This window comes from Phoca vitulina, unplaced genomic scaffold, assembly GCF_004348235.1.
Source record: "Phoca vitulina isolate PV1807 unplaced genomic scaffold, GSC_HSeal_1.0 scaffold17, whole genome shotgun sequence".
Taxonomy (NCBI): Eukaryota; Metazoa; Chordata; class Mammalia; order Carnivora; family Phocidae; genus Phoca; species Phoca vitulina.
Window position 1 is genome coordinate 5,844,168 of NW_022589720.1, and position 20,416 is coordinate 5,864,583.

General features: G+C 38.2%; 1 protein-coding gene across 2 annotated transcripts in view; it reads left to right on the forward strand.

Annotated features, from left to right (window-relative positions):
• ADCY2 (adenylate cyclase 2) overlaps nucleotides 1-20,416 on the forward strand; it is a 394,262-nt gene that overhangs the window by 301,092 nt on the left and 72,754 nt on the right. For both annotated transcript variants that reach the window (XM_032415329.1, XM_032415327.1), the window contains exons 13-14: nucleotides 4,255-4,324; nucleotides 6,195-6,292. In XM_032415329.1, the coding sequence (XP_032271220.1) occupies nucleotides 4,255-4,324; nucleotides 6,195-6,292 (168 nt within the window). The remainder of the gene's footprint in view (nucleotides 1-4,254; nucleotides 4,325-6,194; nucleotides 6,293-20,416) is intronic.

Below are 20,416 nucleotides of genomic sequence, written 5' to 3' on the forward strand. Positions count from 1 at the left end.
AACAGGGAGAAATGTCATGCTGTACTCAGAAGTCAGAAGTGAAATTGTTGAAATGGAAGCTACTTTGCATATATTTCTTCATTAGCTTCACTCCCATTCTGTTTGGCCTGACTCATTACCTCCTCTTGTTCCTGGATCTGATGTCCTTCTGATCTTTGAATTTCCTCTGGAGGAGTCAATGAGGACTCCAGTCTTGATGCACCATTCTGTTGTTTCCTGGACAGGAAACAGTGATTCAGATGCAAATGTCCGTGTCTGTGTTCATCTACTCCCTTCACGGGCATTGTGTGAAGGGCTGAGCTGGGGCAGCACGTGCTTGGCATCCAAGACACGAGGCACAGCGGCACCTCTCAAAGCCCCGAGGAGAGAAGAGAAACCGCCGCACACATGCTCAGGGCAAGGTGCCTGAGATTCTGACTTAGTCCGGGTAGGCGAGGTGAGAAGATCGTGCGCCCAAGATTAAATATGTATGATGGACGGAGCGAGTGCCCGAGTGCAGGACAGATCGACTGGAGGATCTCAGACCAGGGCTGAGGAAGGGTGGGTCTTCCCCACGGAGAGACCACTTGTGCAGGAATACCATCTTTCCCAAATGCCCCAGGGCCTGAGGGCACAGTCAAGGCCACTGAAGCCTTCAGGTTCGATACTGCCCAGACAGGTGTATTAGTTCACTGGGGCCGCCGTAGCAGAAGACCCCAGACCGGGGCTGAAACTACAGACATTTACTTCTCATAGTTCCGGAGGCTGGAGGCCCAAGATCAGGGTGCCGGCACGGTCGGGTGCTGGTGAGAGCCCTGTCCTTGACTCGCAGAAGCCTTCCCGCTGTGTTCACAGGGCCTTTGCTTGAGGCTGGGCCTCTGGTGCCTCTTGTTATAAGGACATTCATTCCTTCCCATCCGGGCCCCACCCTTATGACCCCATTTAACTCTGATTATCTCTGTAGAGGCCCCATCTCCAGATACAGCCACGCTGGGGATTAGGTCTTCTACATACGAATTGGGGGGATGTAGACCTTCAGGCCGTAACAGTAGGAAAGTGGCCTTCTCTCTATTTTAGTGTCCTCCTTGCTGTAAGAACCTACATTCTTCCATTCCAGAATAATTCTGAGTAAGGATGTGCGTGTACATTCCCCTCACACAAGTCGGATCTTGTTTAGAATTTCCTTTGTTTGACCTGGGCCTCGCATAAAAAAACAAAACAAAAAACTTGGGATAAATCAGTAGAGGATCACTCTTTGTATAGCACAGCGGTGGGGTTGATTTTCTTCATCCCATTGCCACCTGGGTCAGGAACGATGTCAGGACACCATAAGTAACACACACATTCCTTCCTGCCCCTTCCTTCCTCTTCCCTTCTTTGCCCCTCTTTAGTTCCAGTTCCCAAAAATATTTGACCAGATCAGCCCCCACTAGTCTTTCCTTTTCCAAATATCCAAATCCGGTTTATAAATGCCTGAGTTTCCTGCAAATCAGTGAAGGGCACTGATCCATCTCCGAGAACCTACGGATGGTGAAGCCTGTGGAGAGGATATACTCTCCTTCCTTCTGAGGAAAAGGTCGGAAGAACCCAGTGCTCCTGGCTGAGGAAACCCAGTGTTAAGTGCTGGGGACACAGGGAAGTGAGAGCTGGTCTCGAGCACTTCCGTCTCCCTGCAGGACACAGGCAGGTGACTGAGGCCCACACCGGGCATGGGGCTCTGCTAACTGATGTGGGGATGCTTTTACTTCTACTTCATAAGTTTCACTCTTAGTTTATTTCCAATCTTAGATTACCCAGGGACATTTTGAAGTTAGATTTTTCTTTCTCAATAAAGGGGAAAAAAACTGTTTTGAATAAGTTACCTGCATACATTATTCATAGTGTGATATTCATAACAAGTACACAGTTTTGAAAATGAATATGGTTAAAATTTATCTCAGATTTTATCTTCTGCTCTTTTGGCTGTTCACCAACCTTTGATTTCTCCAGTTTCATCAAACAGGACAATACCACATTTCTGCAGCTGGTACAGAAATAAGAAATACCAAGAAAAATTTATGTCCCTGATACCTAAAGCTTATAACCTTGAACCAAAAAGTATTTTTATAGCTCTCATTTTAAATGGCAATCATACTAGAATACATCACTGACTTCATGCCTCTGTTGAAAGCACTCTGTCTGTAGTGGAGGTTTATGGGATAGTCCGGCTCATCGTGACGCACACGTGGTACGAGGTTCTGGGCACAGGGCCGTCCAGGTAGGCCGGGGAGTCCGCCCTCCACTGTGCTGTTCTCCTGGGTTAACTTGTCATTAGCCCTGATGGGAAACATCAGTGTCAATTTCGAGACCCTGATCCAATACCAGTAGGTAGCTGTACTTACCCATTACAAGGTCAAGTGTAACAGTTTACGTGGCCTTCTTTCCTGGATCCTCAAATCCCTATCTCCCAAATAAACCTCAGGGAGTCAAAAATCCATAGACATCTGACCAATGGGCTGGAAAAGTACCTCATTAAGAAATTCATGTGAATTGATAATTGTTTGAACAGATTTAACATATTTTTAGAAATCTATATAAAACATAATTTTATGTCTCCTGTCCTAAAAAAAAAAATATATATATATATATATATACTCTCTCTCCCTGTCTATTGATATATAGGTATAGAAATAGATGTAGCTAGGGGCGCCTGGGTGGCTCAGTCGGTTAAGCATCTGCCTTCGACTCAGGTCATGATCCTCGGGCCCTGGGATCGAGTCCCACATCAGGTTCCCTGCACATAGGGGAGACTTTCTCCTTCTCCCTCTGCTTCTTTCTCTCTTTCTGTCAAATAAATAAATAAAATCTTAAAAGAAATTATATATGGTTATAAACACTTGTAGATATATACATATATACACATTTTATATAAACATATCTCATGCATATACATATATAACTCAGGTTATTTTTTATTATAGAAGTATTTATTTTAAAAAAAAAGAAGTATTTATTTAAGAGAAGTAGGAAAATAGAAATGTAGATTCCTCGGTGTAATGACCCAAAGCACCTGGTAATATATTTTGTTGGTATTTATCTCTAGATTTTTTTTCTTGATACACAGATTTCAATTTATCCTTGTACTCCTATACTCATGAATGTAAGAGTGTGTATCTTTCTATTTCATTCATCTTTATGTCATCAAACGTGCATGTACTTTGTTACCGAGTGTGGGATTGTGCCCGACTGGTTGGGGCTCACATACATCAGGTGTTGCTGTTCCACTTGCAAGTTATACAACGTTCTAGAGAAAGGCTCTTTATATATATATATATAATTATTTGAGAGACAGAGAGCGAGCGAGAGAGAGCACAAGCAGGGTGAAGGGCAGAAGGAGAAGCAGATTCCCTGCTGAGCAGGGAGCCCGATGTGGGACTCAATCCCGGAACTCCAAGATCATGACCTGAGCCAAAGGCAGATGCTTAACCAACTGAGCCACCCAGGTGCCCTAGAGAAAAGTTCTGTCCTTAAGCTCTTTGTTTATTTCAGCTGCCTTCTTAAAACCGATTTCTAAAAGTCAATCAGTGTGTAAGAACGCATTCCTTCATATCATTTTTATTTATTTTTCAACATCTGAGGGAATGTTTGTATTACACAAGAGTGTTTACATTTGCATCAACATACTACATTAGTGGTCTGAACCGATTGTTTATTGTATTAGTATTTTTACCCATTTTTAAAATGCATTCAAGCAAAATTTTTTACTTTATAGAAATGCAAGTCATGACAATAAATATATTTTCAGTAAGTGTGAAAGAAGCAGGATCTTCTCTCCCAGAACTTGGAGGACACTCTAAATGGTTTTGATGCTCTATGTATTACTTGCTATAAGCTAAGAAAAATGGTGCCTCTCTATGAACCATATTTTTCAGGGGATGAACCTACCATGTGACTTCAGTAAAACATCAGGGAATAAATTTACTGCTGAACTTGAATCCTTTTGATGACTTATTTCCCTAGTTATTTAATTTTGGGAGCGTGACTTTCAATTTGGTATGACAACTGGTTTGTAATAGCTAATTTCCCAAGGAGGGTCATGTGTGAATAGCAATATTATATTTGCACACCTTATTTTAGTCCTAGATTCCATACCCAGTTATTTGGTATTATGCATTTTTTTAAATCTCCAATTTTGGATGGTTTACAATAAAGAAAGAAGAATGCACATGATTTTTTTTAAAGTTTCAAATCATTGATTGGAAGTTTGGTTTTATGATGTCTCTTTTTTATTTCCAGGCAGTGGCTCAAGTCTGAAGACATTCAGAGAATCTCACTCCTGTTCTACAATAAAATACTAGAAAGAGAAGTAAGCTACTTTTTTCCCCATTCTTTTTTCTGAAGTGTGAGTTTTTAAAAATCTGAGTCACTGGCTGGCCAGTCACCCTGCTCAGCACTCCTGGTGGGGATGGCATCTGCAGCAGGTCTGAGATCCAGGGCTAAGGGGAGGGGACAGGAGCTCATAACTGGCTCTCCTGATGGCCTATTTTCTTAGAAAAAGTTTTTCAAAGAAAACAAAATCCTTTAAGACGTCAAGAAAAAAAGGATAAATTTGCAGTTTCTTACATAAATCATTTTAATTTTTTAACAAAAATAGGAGATTTACATTCAACATCTGTTTGGGAGAATTAGAAACCACAAACTTCTCAGTATTTATTGCACCTAAATAGTTTCACATTGCGACCCCTGAAGTAAGAGCTATGATAAGTGCAAATAAATAAGCAAATATTTGGGCTTGACATGCTTAACACGGATTTGCTTAAACGCGGATTTAAGTAATTATTGCCGACAAAGCAACCACTCTTCTAGGTCAGTTTTATCATATTTGCCTTTTGCTTTGTGTTAATCTAGAAAAAGGAATAAGGGAAAGAAAATTTTTTATCATCCAACTATATAATTACAGGCTTAGTTTGAACAAAAGCTACTATATTAATGGCAAAAATCACAGCACTGGTTTTAAAATGCTCTTGAGAAAATTCAGTTCATTGTTTTATGGATATTGAAAAGAATATCCAGAATCCATCAGGGTTGGATTTTATAGTTGTACCCAGACTTTCTTTTGTGTTAGTGGTCAATGAGATCAATTGCCTGCTTCTAAGTCAACATGCTGACTACAGACAGTTTACCGAATGGACGTTTGATGTAACTGATCATTATTATTGAACATTTTATCCTCGAATAACTTTAACAGATCCTGATGGTTATTTATTCTTTAAATGTTAAATGATTCCTGCTTGATAGAAATCCATTTCCTTTATTAATACCGCAAGAAAATTCCAATTCATATCTTGACAGAAAGCCCAGAAGAAGGTAAAAGATAAGAGTGCAATTGAATGCATAGAATATAATCACATTTCTGCAATTATGTAAATATAGCTTCTTCACTAGAATGCGAATTATCCTGGCCATCAAGCCACAAAATTCACCAAGAAAATATTCAAGTAAGCAGAAGGTGATCATCATTTTAAAATGCAACTTTTGCTGACAGTCCCCTGGTATTACATATTTGTAGGGCCAACTTTGAGGCAAATTTTAGACACCATTGGGATTTAAGCCCACCTTCTGTCCACCTATCCCCAGCCTGCTCTTCTGGTGACCATCCGCCAGGTCCGCAAGCCCATGGAATGATCAGAGACCCAGAACAAAGCCCATTGGCCTTCTCTGTCTTATAAATTTCCTTACTACCGCCATGGAGCATTGAGATGAATAATAACAGAAAGACTAAAATCAATAAATAAAATGAGGAAATTGCATTTCCTAACTACTCTTCAAAAGTAAACTATATGGATAGTCATCTGCTTTCCCCACATAGCTGTGGACATCAGACCCACAAGGGGACCAGAGCACCTGCGTGGCTCATGCTGGTGCCATCACTTCACTCACTTGTCCCTCTGGTCCACTGCTCTCTCTCCTTGCTGGAGTGATCCAGTTGCCTTGAAATGGGTTTCAGAACAGTTAGACTCATAAAAATGGTTTTGGGAAGAAACTCTTTCATAGCTCGTTTGGAGGGAGGAAGCGCTCATTGCGAGATGAGCAGCCATTGTCTTTAGCTTGTTTTTTGCCACATCTGCGACTTAAGAATTCATGATGCAGGAAGTAGGTATGGGTAGGCTGATGGCTGACGGTTCCAGCCACTTTCTTGGAGAACAGCACTCATGGTTTCCTTCTTGTCCCCTCAGTACCGAGCCACCGCCCTGCCAGCGTTTAAGTACTACGTGACCTGTGCATGTCTCATATTCTTCTGCATCTTCGTTGTGCAGATTCTAGTATTACCAAAGTAAGTACCTATGGTTCTCCACTGTATCTCTCTACAGGAGCCCAGTTATAATAAAGGATAGAAGAGAGTGCAGATTTCCAAACAGAAGGGTCATATAACAGGGGAGGGCCAGTTCATTTCAGTATCTGCGAAATTAAGTGGCTCCCGTGTGTCATGCTTAGTTACAATAATATTGCATTTTCAATGTGGACATATTGATTCACCTTATAGGGATTTTTAACAAAATAAATTTAACCTTCTGACTTCGATTTCTGTATTACTCTGGTGCCCAGTGGAAGAAATGCAGCCCAAAAAACTACCCAGAAAGAGCAAAATATCTAGATGTTTTTTCTAATAAGCAAAGAATGTTGTGTATTGAAAGGACATAACCTGCTCTGGGCACACTGTACGTAGCCATCTCCTCTGATTTCACCTTCTTCTCCCTGAAGTCCGCTCTTGCCACCTTTCTGATTGTAATAGGTCATGGTCTAGCTCACCCTTCCCAGGAGAGACCTGGATTCAGAGGGGAGAAACTGAGGAAGCCAGATTTCACACTTGCACACTTCGGGGTGGACTCCTAGTCCCATCTCTGCGTGAAAATCCAGTCACTCTGGGATTGCTAGATTGCCTCTCTCTCTCGTACCTTCTTCATGAGCGCCATAGAAGTCAACTGACTTTCTTTAAAGTAATGGATTCTTTCTCATTCTATAGTCTAAGGGAAAAGAAGAAAACAAAACTCTTGTCCTTTTCTCAATAATTGGGGATATAGAAAGAAACTTTTAAGACAAATCTTCTTTGCTTTTATCAATATTTTGTAAAGGCCAAAGCAACCATTTTCAACCTAGTAGGATCTAGTTGTGTGTTTGCATTTAACTTCAGCAGCATTTGTGGAAAACTTGAATTGCCGAGGTTGGGTTGCATTTTGTCTCATGAAGGTGTTGAGCCAGCTAGACAGAAATGGTCTTCCTTTCCCCTCTGCACTCCAAAGGATGTTCTTCTGGGCACGAAGCAACACAAAGGCATTTGTAGAAGTAACCAGTCACAGTATGGCTCACACATGTTCATCCCCAAGCTATCTGCCCCCTTTTAGAAGAGGTTCCCAGTAAACTTCTCCTTTCCCCCCGTAGATTTGCCTGCACACACAAAGCTTACCAACTGATAGAGCCAAAGGGCATTAAAAAAGTTATGTAAGTGAAACAATTACCAAGGGAAGTGGGCCCTTATTATTGCTCTTAGGTGGATAAATTCACTTATTTTTCTGCATCTTCCTATTGGATGAGCATTTTTATATTTTCTACATCATAATTAAGACATAATCACCCATCAGAAGGAATTAGGAGAGAAGAGTGACTAGAACTTTTTTTTTCAAATCATCCATTTTACTACTATGCACAATATTTCTTTTTTATGCTATACATTTATTTTATTCTATTCAAGTATAATTAACATACAGTGTTCTACTAGCTTCAGGTGCACAACATACTGATTCAAAAATTCTCTGCATTACTCAGTGCTCATCACAATAAGTGTACTCTTAATTCCCTTTATCTATTTCCCTCATCCACCCACCTGCATCCCCTTGGCAACCACCATTTTGTTCTCTGTATTTAAGAGTCTGTTTTTTTGTCTCTTTTTTTCTTTCTCTTGTTTCTTAAATTCTACATATGAGTGAAGTCATATGGTATTTGTTTTTCTCTGAGTTTTTTACTTAGCCTCTAGGTCCATCCATGTGGTCACAAATGGCAAGATTTCATTCTTTTTTATGGCTAAGTAATATTCCATTGTATAGGTATATCACAACTTTTTTATCCAGTCATCTACCAATGGATATCTTGGCTATTGTAAATAATAATGCAATAAACATAATAATAATGCAATAAAAATAATAATGTGTATATCTTTTCAAATTACATACACTGTTGGTGGGAATGCAAATTGTTGCTGCCACTGTGGAAAACAGTTTGGAGTTTCCTTAAAAAATTAAAAATAGAATTACCATATGATCCAGTAATTCCACTACTAGGACATTTCGAAAGATGATGCCAGAGAAGCCAAAAATTTCCAGGGACCAAGACAAATAATTCATGAGATTACACTTTTCAGAAAACATCAGGGAGATGTCTTCTGTCTTTGCTTTTATTTTCTTATCTTTCTTCCGTGTGTTGTATCTTTAAGAGGACCCATCCAAGTTCATTCTCTCAGGCATCATCACCAATTAGTAGTGTGTTTCTCTTGAGCAACAAGTTGATTTTGAGCATGAACATTGTGAATTCTGTGCTGGTTGCACTACCCTCCTCGTGTCGGCAGTGACAGAGCTCAGAGTAGGTCTGCGGACACCTCTGATGGAAAGAGTTGAGACTAGAACTTTCTGTGCTTGCTTCATATTACATTTATATTATATTATGTTGTATTATAATGTCGTCTTCCTTCATTTTTTTCGTGGTAATGTCTTCATGTTTCTTTTCCTTTGTAAATAGTTCTTCTTGTGAAGTATTTCAAAGATACAGCAAAGTACAGAGCATGATATAATAAACATTTGTGTGCACACAATCCAGACTGTACAAATTTAATCCTGAGTCACACTTCCTGTAGATATGTTTCTGGGCTCTTGAAGCCATTGTTGTTTTGGTATACCTCCTGTAAACAGCATCTATTTTTATTTATTTTTTTATTTATTTGATCTGATATTTTTCTACATTAATGTGATTTGATTCCATTTGTATTAGATTTTGTTACTGATGTATGGACTCACTTCTTCCCTCTTATGTTTCAATTACCTTGCTTTTCTTGGTGCACCTTCCCACTTCCTAACTTCGAAAGGATTGATCCAGTATTCTTTAATCTTTTCTTTTCCTTTACTAGTCAGGATCTCTCTTCCTCTCTCCTCCTCATGTGCACGCATACTCTCTCTATATATAAACACACACACACAGTGGTATATATAACATACATATATAAAATATATGTACTTACATAACTACATATGTATATAACTATATAGTATTAAAATATTCTGAAGTTAATCATTATATCTTCCCTATAATTTTTCTTAGGACTTCTGTTCCAGATGGTAATTACAATCAGCATTTATTTAGATTTACTCTTGTTCTTTACCAATTTATTTGTTTATCAATTTTTTTTTATTAAAGCATAATTAACTTACAGTGTCATGTGAGTTTCAGGTATACAGTATAATCATTCAACAGTTCTATACATTTCTCAGTGCTCACCCAGTATACTCTTAATCTCCTTGTTTATTTCACCATCTTTTAAAAAATTATTCCTTCAAGTTTATTCCCTTCTTGCTGATGACTATCATTTATTAGTTCTTTCATTGAGGGTCTGTGAGTAGCAATAGCTCCTATTTTTTTCTTTATATGTTAAAGTATTTTTATCTGCCTTATTTCACATTGGCTCTTGGATAATAGTTTAACTGAGTATAAAATCCTATGTTTAACTCTATTTTCTCTTAGTATTAGGATGGTGATAGCCCATCAATTTCATCATCTGTTGCTGCGAATGATATGTCTTCTATCAAACCCATTATATTTCCTTTTTTTTAATTTTTTAAACTTTTTTTAAGATTTTGTTTCTTTATTTGACAGAGAGTGAGATAGAGAGAGCAGGAACACAAGCAGGGGGAGTGTGAGAGGGAGAAGCAGACTTCCCACCGAGCAGGGAGCCTGATGTGGGGCTCAATCCCAGGACCCCAGAATCATGACGTGAGGCGAAGGCAGACACTTAACAACTGAGCCACCCAGGTGCCCCCAATCCCATTATAATTCTTTTTAGATAATTTGTCTTTCCACCATGGGTGCTTTTTTCCCCCTGGGATTTCAGTATACTCTTTCCCCATATGTATTTGTTCTTCTTTACCTAAGTGCCTAGGTGTGATTTTCAGTCTGAAGATTCATATTGGCAAATTCACATTATCACCTTATATATTCCTTCTTTCCTTACTTTTTCCTCCTTGAAATCTTATTAATTGTATCTTGTGCTGTTCATTCTGTGTTCCAGGTCTTACAGTTTTTCCTCAAACCTTACACCTCTTTATTCCTCTGTGCTGCATTCATTCTGGTGAATCCCTCATCCACATTGAGTATATAATTTCAATGATTACTTATCTCTAAGACATCTATTGGGTTCTTTTTAAAATCTGAATTTTTTATAATTCCATATTTTATACCTAAGGATTCCATTTTTTCTTTCCTTTATTAGCATAATGAATGAATTGTATGAAATTGTATAAAAATATTGTATGAAAACAGCACTTATTTCCTTCTGTTATTAGGGTGTATGAATGCATGAATTCTGCTGTGGGGTCTCTCTGTGGACTCATGGTGGCACGACTCCTTGGGTTATATGTCATTTTACCTGTGAGCTCCCCAGCATCAGGGGTTTGGGTCCATGGTGATTGCACATCCTCTGAGTTATGAAGGCATTACTAGGATATATTTTTCAGTCTGTCTCTGCCAGTTGTCTCTGGGGTTCACCAGTTCAAGTCAAAGTATTTTGTTAACTTCAGGTCAAGGTCAGGGTCCCTTCACTAAACAGGTCATGTGAATTTGACTAACCCCTTAGCATGGAGCAAGATTGGGGCATCTCATTTCAGGATGACTCTGTTTCCATTCATCGCTCTAGTTAGTCAACTTCCCTGAAAATTATCAGACTGCTGGGCATAGTTTTTAGGTTTCCTGTTTCTTGGTAGGCCAGCAGTTTATGGCTTCTGACTTTATTCAAGAGCTCAATGCCAATTTCCCATTAATGAAGTGCCTGACAGCATCCTGCCTTGCATAAACATTAAATCTCACACTCCAAGGCATGGATCCGCCCCTGGTTCCTCCTGGGCTGGTTTGCATTGATACCCCTCACATTCTGCTTGTGAATATCCTCTGTGTATGTAGTATTTTCTCTTCTCATGAGCTCATCTATTTAAAAATAATAATATTGTTAAACTTTATGAAGTATTTTCATTGGGATAATGATGTTTCTCACTTCTCACTTCTTTTTAATGTGCTGACCTCTAGTTTTGTTTTGCTTGTTTTCTTTTGGGGAAACTGCCACACGTTTTTTGGGAAAAGGAGAAAAATGATGAATAAGTGGATGAATGAATGAATGAGTGCATGAATAACTAATAATAGAAGAAAGAATTCATGACCTCGAAAGGAGCAACAAGGGGAAGGGTTTGCCTAAAAGAGGGCCAAATGTCATCCCTATTTGGCACATAATCTTGAATCTAGCTCTAGTCTCATAATTTGAATAGTTGTAATTAAATTATCAGTTGAATCCTCTTTTTAGACTCGTTCTCTTGCTTCTGTCTGCCTTGTACTATAACTTTATGAGAAATGTGAGCTACCTCCAAAGACCAAAAATGATCAAGCCTGAATTGTTTTTGCAATTCTTAGTGGTTTTATTCATATTGTCTGCCAAACTAAGTATATTAAACCAGGCATGGGCAATTGTTACAATAAGAGTGATTTTTTTTCTAATAAAATTTAGTTAAATATCATGTGTTTTAATAGCCCAAGTTAAATTAAGAATAATGATATTTTACTTAAGCAAAATTAATAGCAAATTATAACCTTACATATGTGAGATCTACTGTTTGTCCTGAAATTCTTTGATACTTATTCCATTACTCATTTGAATAATCAATGCTCATTAATTCTTTAATACTCATTTCAAAAGAGCCACTTTCATTTTGATTTTATCTCCAAAAAGGAGAAAAAAATAGAAGAAAGTTTAATGATGGAATCATTCATGTCCACTGAAAGTAGACTTGATTTTCTAAACACAAATGATAGAAAACTAACTATTATGGAGGCAGTTTTCTTTTGAGGGGCTACCAAATTGGTGGGCCCAAATATTGGATACTATGAAAGTAAGTTACTCCCTATGAGTGGGTATGAATTTTAGGGGAAAGAATGAAACAAGGAAAGAAGGAAGGAAAGAGGGAGAGAGAAAGAGGGAGGAGGGAGGGAAAAGAGGGAGGGGGAAGAAAAGGAGGAGATAAATCTCACTGTCCCAAGATAAATGAACCTTACAGCTTTTACTGAGATCAACAACAGCCAGCTGTGGATTCAGGTCATCAGAAAGTAAGGAAATGCCTCACAATTAGTAGCTTGAATGTAAGTTAGCAGTTTAGTTTTTCCCCATTAATCAAAGACCAAAGGTTACAGTATGATACTCTGGTCCTTTGGATTCTTTGGGGGGCCTGGATCCCACCAGCACACTTCCATACTTTCATTAGACTTTGCCCCTTATCTTCCTTCTCTAAGATGGCAACATCCACATTCAGAGCAACAGGATGGAGGAACAGACCCAGAAGCATAGGGCAGAAAGCATTCATAACTGTCATCTCTTGAGGAAACTTCCCAGAAGCTACCTCATGACACTTTGGTGTAAAACCCAAGACAGATCTTAGTCACATGTGGGAACCTGGCTCCAAGGGAGCCTAGAAGTAGTAGTCTTCAGTCTATACAACAGGGTGCCTATCTAAAAATGCTGTCATCATGAAAAAATGGAATTCATGAAAACCAGTATTCTCTTCAGGAATGAAAACTGATTTGTGTTGCATTTAGCTGTATGTCAGTGGTATGGTAAGATTTCAGGAACCATAACAATAAAAATGGAGCTGAGCATGTTTTCACTCACTAAAACAGGCCATGGGCCTTTACTTTATACCTAGGGATATATTCTGAGCATTTGTTATAGAAATAGAAATTCATGGGGCACCTGGGTGGCTCAGTCGGTTAAGTGTCTGCCTTCGGCTCAGGTCATGATCTCAGGGTCATGGGATCGAGTCCCGTGTCGGGCTCTCTGCTCTGCAGAGAGCCTGTTTCTCCCTCTCCCTCTGCTGCTCCCCCTGCTCTTCTCTCTCTGTCAAATAAATAAATAAAATCTTTAAAAAAAAAAAAGAAATAGAAATTCGTGGTAGAAGCACATACATGCACCCAGTTACATGTGGAGTGATTCTGTAGCTGTTTATTGAGCTGTCATATACCAAGCATCATTAGAGATGTGAGGAAAGCATCAGCAACCCCCAAAATGCTCTTTCTGTCATACAACTTACATTCTGTTAGGAAGCACAACAATAATGTAATAAACAAATACACATATAATAATTCAGTGGTGATAATCTTTAACAAAAAATAAGACAGAATAGGATACTCTGGGAGCGATGGAAGGTAGTATTTCAGATGAGGGTGAGCAGGGAAAGCATCACTAATTAAGTGACATTGAAGCAGAGGCCCAAATGAATTGAAATGGGAATTATGTGGCTATCTGGCAGAAGAACATTCCAGATGATGGGAACCATAGTGTGTTCAAGGAACCAGGGTGGTGGGAGCAGAGCGAGCCAGGTGAGAGCTGTAGAGGATGGAGTCTGAGGAGTAATGGGAGGGCAGGTGTTGGCCCTCCCAAGCTATTAGGAGAACGTTGGGTCTGACGCTGAGTGTGACAGGGAGGCCTGGGAGGTTCTCAGCTGAGGATATGACCTGGGTATGTTTAGAAGCATTGTTTTTGCTGCTGTGCAGGGGAAGAGGGTTAGAAGTGGGAAGACCAGGTAAGGTGATGGTTGGAACCGGAGTAGCAGAGCAGGTGGTAAATGCTGGAGTATCTCAAGAAGACGGCTGGAGACATGAGCGATAAGAGAAAGCTGAGTTCTGTGGGTTTTTTATGTTGGCGTTGGTTTTGGTGTTCGGCCTGAACAGTTAGGAAAATGGGGTTGCTATTTACAGGGAGGGAGAATCCTTAGAAGGAGCAGGAGGGGAGGGCCGTGAATCAAGGGCTCAGTTCTGGACATCAAAGACATGCGTATGCATCTTAGACATCCAGGTGGTGGAGCTTCATGGAGGGAGGGAGTGTGTGAGTCTCGGGTTCATGGAGGAGCTAGGGGTGGGGTCATAATTTGGAAAACCCAGCACATAGGTAATTTTTAAATCCATCGGTTGGAATGACCTCACCTAAGAAATAAGTGTAGAAAGAGAAGACTGTGGGCCTTCTGCGGGAATAATCTGTCTGAAACTTCAAATCTTCAGCCCTTATTGTTGCTGTGGAGTGGGGGCTTTTTACTCTGCCAAATACAGTTCCTTCTCCCTTTTGCCACATCACAGGACCTTCAAGTGGCCAGAACAACCCAAAGCTCCTAAGTCCTGTTATCAGAGAAAGGCTATTGTGATCTGTAACAGCGATGAATATTTAAATGCCTCTTCTCCTTTTCAGCTTTTGATTTTTTTTTTTTACCAAATTCCCTTTCATTTTCAATTTCTATCACCTGTCACTTAAAAAAAGAGAGATAAAGGGGTTTTTATGACTGCATGCTAACTTACAGTTAAAAGAAAAGCCTTCTTCCCTGAGTTCTTATCCTTGCGGAACACCACGTAACTGGTGTGAACAGTGTTAATCTGCATCTTTCTTGGGGGGAGGAGGTGAGCGCAAAGAGGGAGGAGGGACATGGAAGTCATCACATTAAATAGAATTCCAGGTAAAGATACCATTATTTACCCACAAAAACAGTTTATAATTAATATAACTTTCAGACGTTTGGGGGATAGTGGATATATATTTCTGCTGGATTTTTCCTGCCTGCAAATGTGCTTCCTCATCCAAGTCAGGACCACCTGTAAGCAATAAATTGACTGGGAGAAAAAAAACAGAAAGGAGAAAGGAACTTGTCTCAAATCAGCCTATTCCATATATTGTAACAATACATTTGATTAAAGTGCCAAAGTCAAAAATTATCACTAAAAAAAGTGTAGTTGTTCTCCTCTCATGACAGGGAAGAGTCAAGTTTGCTTTTCAGTGAGTATATAAATCAATTATGCTTGTGTGTTAAAAAGAAACAGCTTTGCAACTAGAATGTTAATTAAAATTGATTATTTTACACAAACATCTTGGTATGCTTAATGAGCCTGAACATGGTCTTGATAGAGCAGGCTGGATAAATGGTTATAATTAAAAGCTTTTGGCCGGCCATTACTTTGGCTCATGGTTTTTCTTGTTCCCTGGGATGAGAGGTACATCCATCTGAACATGAATACCAGTGTGCTATGAACTTGAGCACTGGACAGTCATGGGTTTGAGCCACTCTGGGTCTGAATCTCAGGTTGTGGACATAATGCTCTAGATACCAAATCATCTACAAATAGAGATAATTTTACTCCTTCCTTTCCAGTGTGATGTCTTTTTATTGCAATTTCTTGCCTAATTTTCTCGACTAGAAACTGTGGTGTAATTTCAATAGAAGTAGCCACAGCACATGTATAATCTTGTTCAGGATCTTAGGAGGACAACATTCAGTATTTAACCATTAAATGTAATGTGACCTGTGGGTTTTTCATGTATGCCTTTATTAGGATAAAGGAAATCCCCTTTTAATTTTAGTTTGTTAAGTGTTTCTATAATAAAAGGGTGTCAGATTTTGTCTAAGGCTTTTTCTACAGCTATTGAGATGGTCATGTGGGTTTCTTTTCCTTTATTAATATAGTGTATTATATATTAATTGATTTTCAGATATTAAACCAACCTTGCATTTCTCAGATAAATCCCACTTTGTCATGTTATATAATCCTTTTGATATGTGACTACATTTGGTTTTGTAATAGTTTGTCAAGGTTCTTGCATCTATATTTATAACAGACACTGGATTCAGTTTTGTTTTTTTATGGTATCCTTTTCTGGTGTTGGTATGAGGGTGATCCTGGCCTTACAGAACCAGTTAGGAACTGTTCCATCCATTTCATTTTCTAGAAAAGTTTGTGAAAAAGTAGTTAAAATTCTGCTTTACATGTTTTGTAGAATTCACCAGTGAAGCCATTTGGGTGTGAGCTTTTCTTTGCAAGTAATTTTTGGTTTGGATTTTGTTTTAATTACTGATTCAGTCTCTTTTATAGGTCTGTTTAGATTTTGTATTTCTTCCTGAGTCATGTCTGATAGTTTGTGTCATAACTTACGTTTTTTAGTATTTAAATTCAATTTAGTTGTCATATAGTGTATTGTTAGATTCAGTGGTAGAATTTAGTGATTCATCAGTTGCATATAATACCTAGTGCTCATCACATCACATCCCCTCCTTAATGCTCACCACCCAGTTACCCCATCCCCCTACCCACCGCCCCTCCAGCAACCCTCAATTTGTTCCCTATAGTTAAGAGTCTCTTGTGGTTTGCCTCCCTCTCTGTTTTTATCTTATTTTATTTTTCCTTCCCTTCCCCTATGTTCACCCGTTTTGTTTCTTAAATTCCACATATGAGTGAAATCATATGGTATTTGTCTTTCTCTGACTGACTTACTTCACTTAGTATAATACACTCTAGCTCCCTCTGCATCATTGCAAATGGCAGGATTTCATTCTTTTGTTGGCTGAGTAATATTTCACTCTGTGTGTGTGTGTCTGTGTGTGTATAGTGTATATACACATATATACACACACACATTCTGTATCTTCTTTATTCATCCATCAGTCAATGGATGTTTGGGCCCTTTCCATAACTCTCTTACACTGTTGGTGGGAATGCAAATGGGGGCAGCCACTATACAACACAGTGTGGAGGTTCCTCAAAAAGTTAAAAATAGAATGACCCTATGACCCAGCAATTGCACTACTAGGTATTTACCCAAAGAACACAAAAATACAGATTCAAAAGGACACATGCACCCCAATGTTTATAGCAGCATTATCAATAACACAAGGGATGCATTTTATTTTTTTTAAGATTTTATTTATTTATTTGTGAGAAAGAGAGGGAGAGCAAAAGCAGGGGGAAGGGGCAGAGGGGAGGGAGAAGCAGACTCCCTGCTGAACAGGGAGCCTGACGCAGGGCTCGATCCCAGGACCCTGATATCATGACCTGAGCTGAAGGCAGATGCTTAACCAACCGAGCCACCCAGGCACCCCCAAGGGATGCATTTTAAGTACAATAGGGGATGGAATTTAAAGGATAGAAAACATGTATCATCTAAACAACATGAGAAGGTTACTGCACATATAGTAATATCAAAGTAGACATGAGGGAAAGAAGTATTGACAGAGACATTGAATAATGATGAAAGAGGCAAATCATCAGAAAGTATAGAATCATGAAATGTGCATAAAGCCTAAAACAGAACTATGAAATACATTAAAGGAAAAAATATTAAAACCAAAGAGTTTGATAAATCTACAATCATAAGTAGACTTTTAATATCCCTTTTGCATGCCTTACTATATAAATAAGGATAAGCGAGATTATCTACTTCTTGAAACTGATCATAGAACACTAACCCAGCTGTAAAATACATGTGATTTTTTTTTTAACATATAATGTATTATTTGCTTCAGAGGTACAGAAGAAGAAGATAGCAGGAGGGGAAGAATGAAGGGGGGGAAATCGGAGGGGGAGATGACCATGAGAGACTATGGACTCTGAAAAACAAACTGAGGGTTCTAGAGGGGAGGAGGGTGGGAGGATGGGTTAGCCTGGTGATGGGTATTAAAGAGGGCACGTACTGCATGGAGCACTGGGTGTTATATGCAAACAATGAATCATGGAACACTACATCAAAAACTAATGTAATGTATGGTGATTAACATAACATAATAAAAAAAAAGTTAAAAAAAATACATGTGATTTTAAACTGCACATGGAACATGGCCAAAATATATACTAGGCCATCATAGAAGCATCTTGACAGATTTGAAAAGATTGAAATGAATTTGAAAAGATAAAAAAAAAATCTTACAGTGTGATGTCTAACCACACCAAAATCAAAATAGAAATGAAGAAGAGCAGAATATCTAAAGTATCCCTAAATATTTCAGCATTAGACTACATGCTTTTGAATAACCTATGAGTCAAATAAAAAAATCATAGGAGAAATTAGAAAATATTTTGAATATCAAAATATAACCTACCCAAAGGTGTGGGATGTAGCTTAAAGCAGTAATTTAGAGAGAAATTTGTGGCTTTAAAATGTTTATGTTAGAAAAGAAGAAAGGGTTAAAATTTGTTGTTGAAGTTTCAACTTAGGAAGCCAGAAAAAGATGGGCAAATCAAGTAGAAGGTAATAAATACTAACAAAGGAAGAAATCCATAAAATAGAGAACAAACCAATACAGAAAATTAACAAAGCAAAAGTTGGTTCTTTGAACAAGTTTAAAAATTCCTAAACCACTAGCAAGACTGATCAAGAAAGAGAGATAATCACAGAATCACAGAGCACCCAAACTAACATAAGGACATAAGGAATAAAAGGAGATTCACTACAGGTCCTACAGACATTAATGGATAAAATATGGAATATTACAAATTATTCCAGACCAAAAAGATTTACAATTTACTTAAAAGGGGAAAATTCATTGAAAAGCAGCCCTACCAAAACAGCAATATAATGGGATAGAAAATTTTAATGGGTGTATATCAAATTTATTAAATTTGATTTTTTAAACATCCTTACAAAGAAAACTTCCCCCTACAGTGATTTCTTTGTGAATTCTACTGAACATTTTAAGAAAATAACATGGAAGGATCTGGCCAAATATTGCCAAATTTCATAATTTTGAGTGGATTAAAATGTCCTATTCATGGAAAGCGGCTCAGATTGAGGCTAAAACCAAAGGCTACCTCTGTACTAGGTAGAGAAGATCTCACTAAAATTAAAAGACAAGAGGTGAAAAATAAAGGATGGAAAACAGCTATTCCAGGAAACAGTTTACAGGAAAAAGAAAACTGCAGGAATAAAAATTTCTGACAACATGGAATCAAGTAGAAGGCATTCAGCACAAGAAATAGAAAGACTTGTACAATGGTACAGTCACCAAGAAGACTTAGCAATTGTAAATCGTCATGCACTCCAGCATCCCTTTGAAATAAAGAGAAGCAATTAGAATGTTCAGATATATTGACAAACACACAATCCTAGCCGGAAATATTAATACGTTCTAAAATTGATAGACCAAATTGAACCATTAAGTCAGCCCACTGGGAATTTGACTAACTCATCCGGCTCTGACAACAGACATATTTAGGGAACATGCTTTGTTTCCAGTGAAAGGAAATAGATAACATTTTTAGAAATCTGTAAGACACAACAGAAGTAAATCATGTTCATCACATCCTAGAAGAAAAATAAATTGTCAAAGTAGAAATAATAGAGACTGCAATCTCTAGTCAAATCTAATGAAATTAGAAATAACAGGGGCAGACCAAAAATAATCTTCTTGTGGAATTTATAAATTAGACTTCTGAGTAACTCTTGTATTAAAAGAAAATGGAAATTGAAATTATAGGCTTTTTAGAGAAGAACGACAATGAGTAACTACAAATCAAAAACTGTAGGATTTGGCTAAAGCAGTAGTTATAGAAATATTTATGTCCTTAAATGCATTTATTAGAAAATATAAAAGATTGGCAATAAATAACAAGAAAAAAATAATATAAGTTTGTGTAAAGAAAGAGGAAGCAATTGTTAAAATTTAAATCAGAAACTAATTATATAGAAAACCATCAGAAAGCATAGACCTTAATAATAAGCCAAAAGCTCATTTGTTGTGAAGATCAGCAAACACGCACAGCTTCAAAAGTCTGATCTAGAGAGAAAAAGAAAAAGGACATTAAGGTCAAGAAAACGATGCTTCAAAAATGGAGACTTTTATAATTAAAAGAGAATATTATGTAGAATATTTCACATTTGAAAATCTAAATCTAAATTTTCCAGGAAAATTATCAAAATTGACTCAAGAAATAAAGCCAGTAAACAAGGCAGAAATGTGACACGTCTACTCCTAAAAACCAAATCTGGGTCAGGAATACAACTGAATGGACATAAATCCTTGGCCACACCACTTAATAGAGGTATGACTTTAGGCAAGTTATTCAGCTTCTCTGGGCCTCCATTTCTCCTTGGTAAAATGAAGTAATGATAGTTAACTACTATCCATGATTATGGTGAGGATTAAGTGAATTCTGCATATAAAGCGTTTAGAACAGTACTCGGCACAGAGTAAACTATCTTCATATCAGCACCATCTTGTATCATCATGTCCTCACCATGATCATCACCATCATCCATCACCACCATCACCAGCACACCATCAATGTCATCACCATCATCCATCACCATCACACCATCAATGTCATCACCATCATCCATCACCATCACACCATC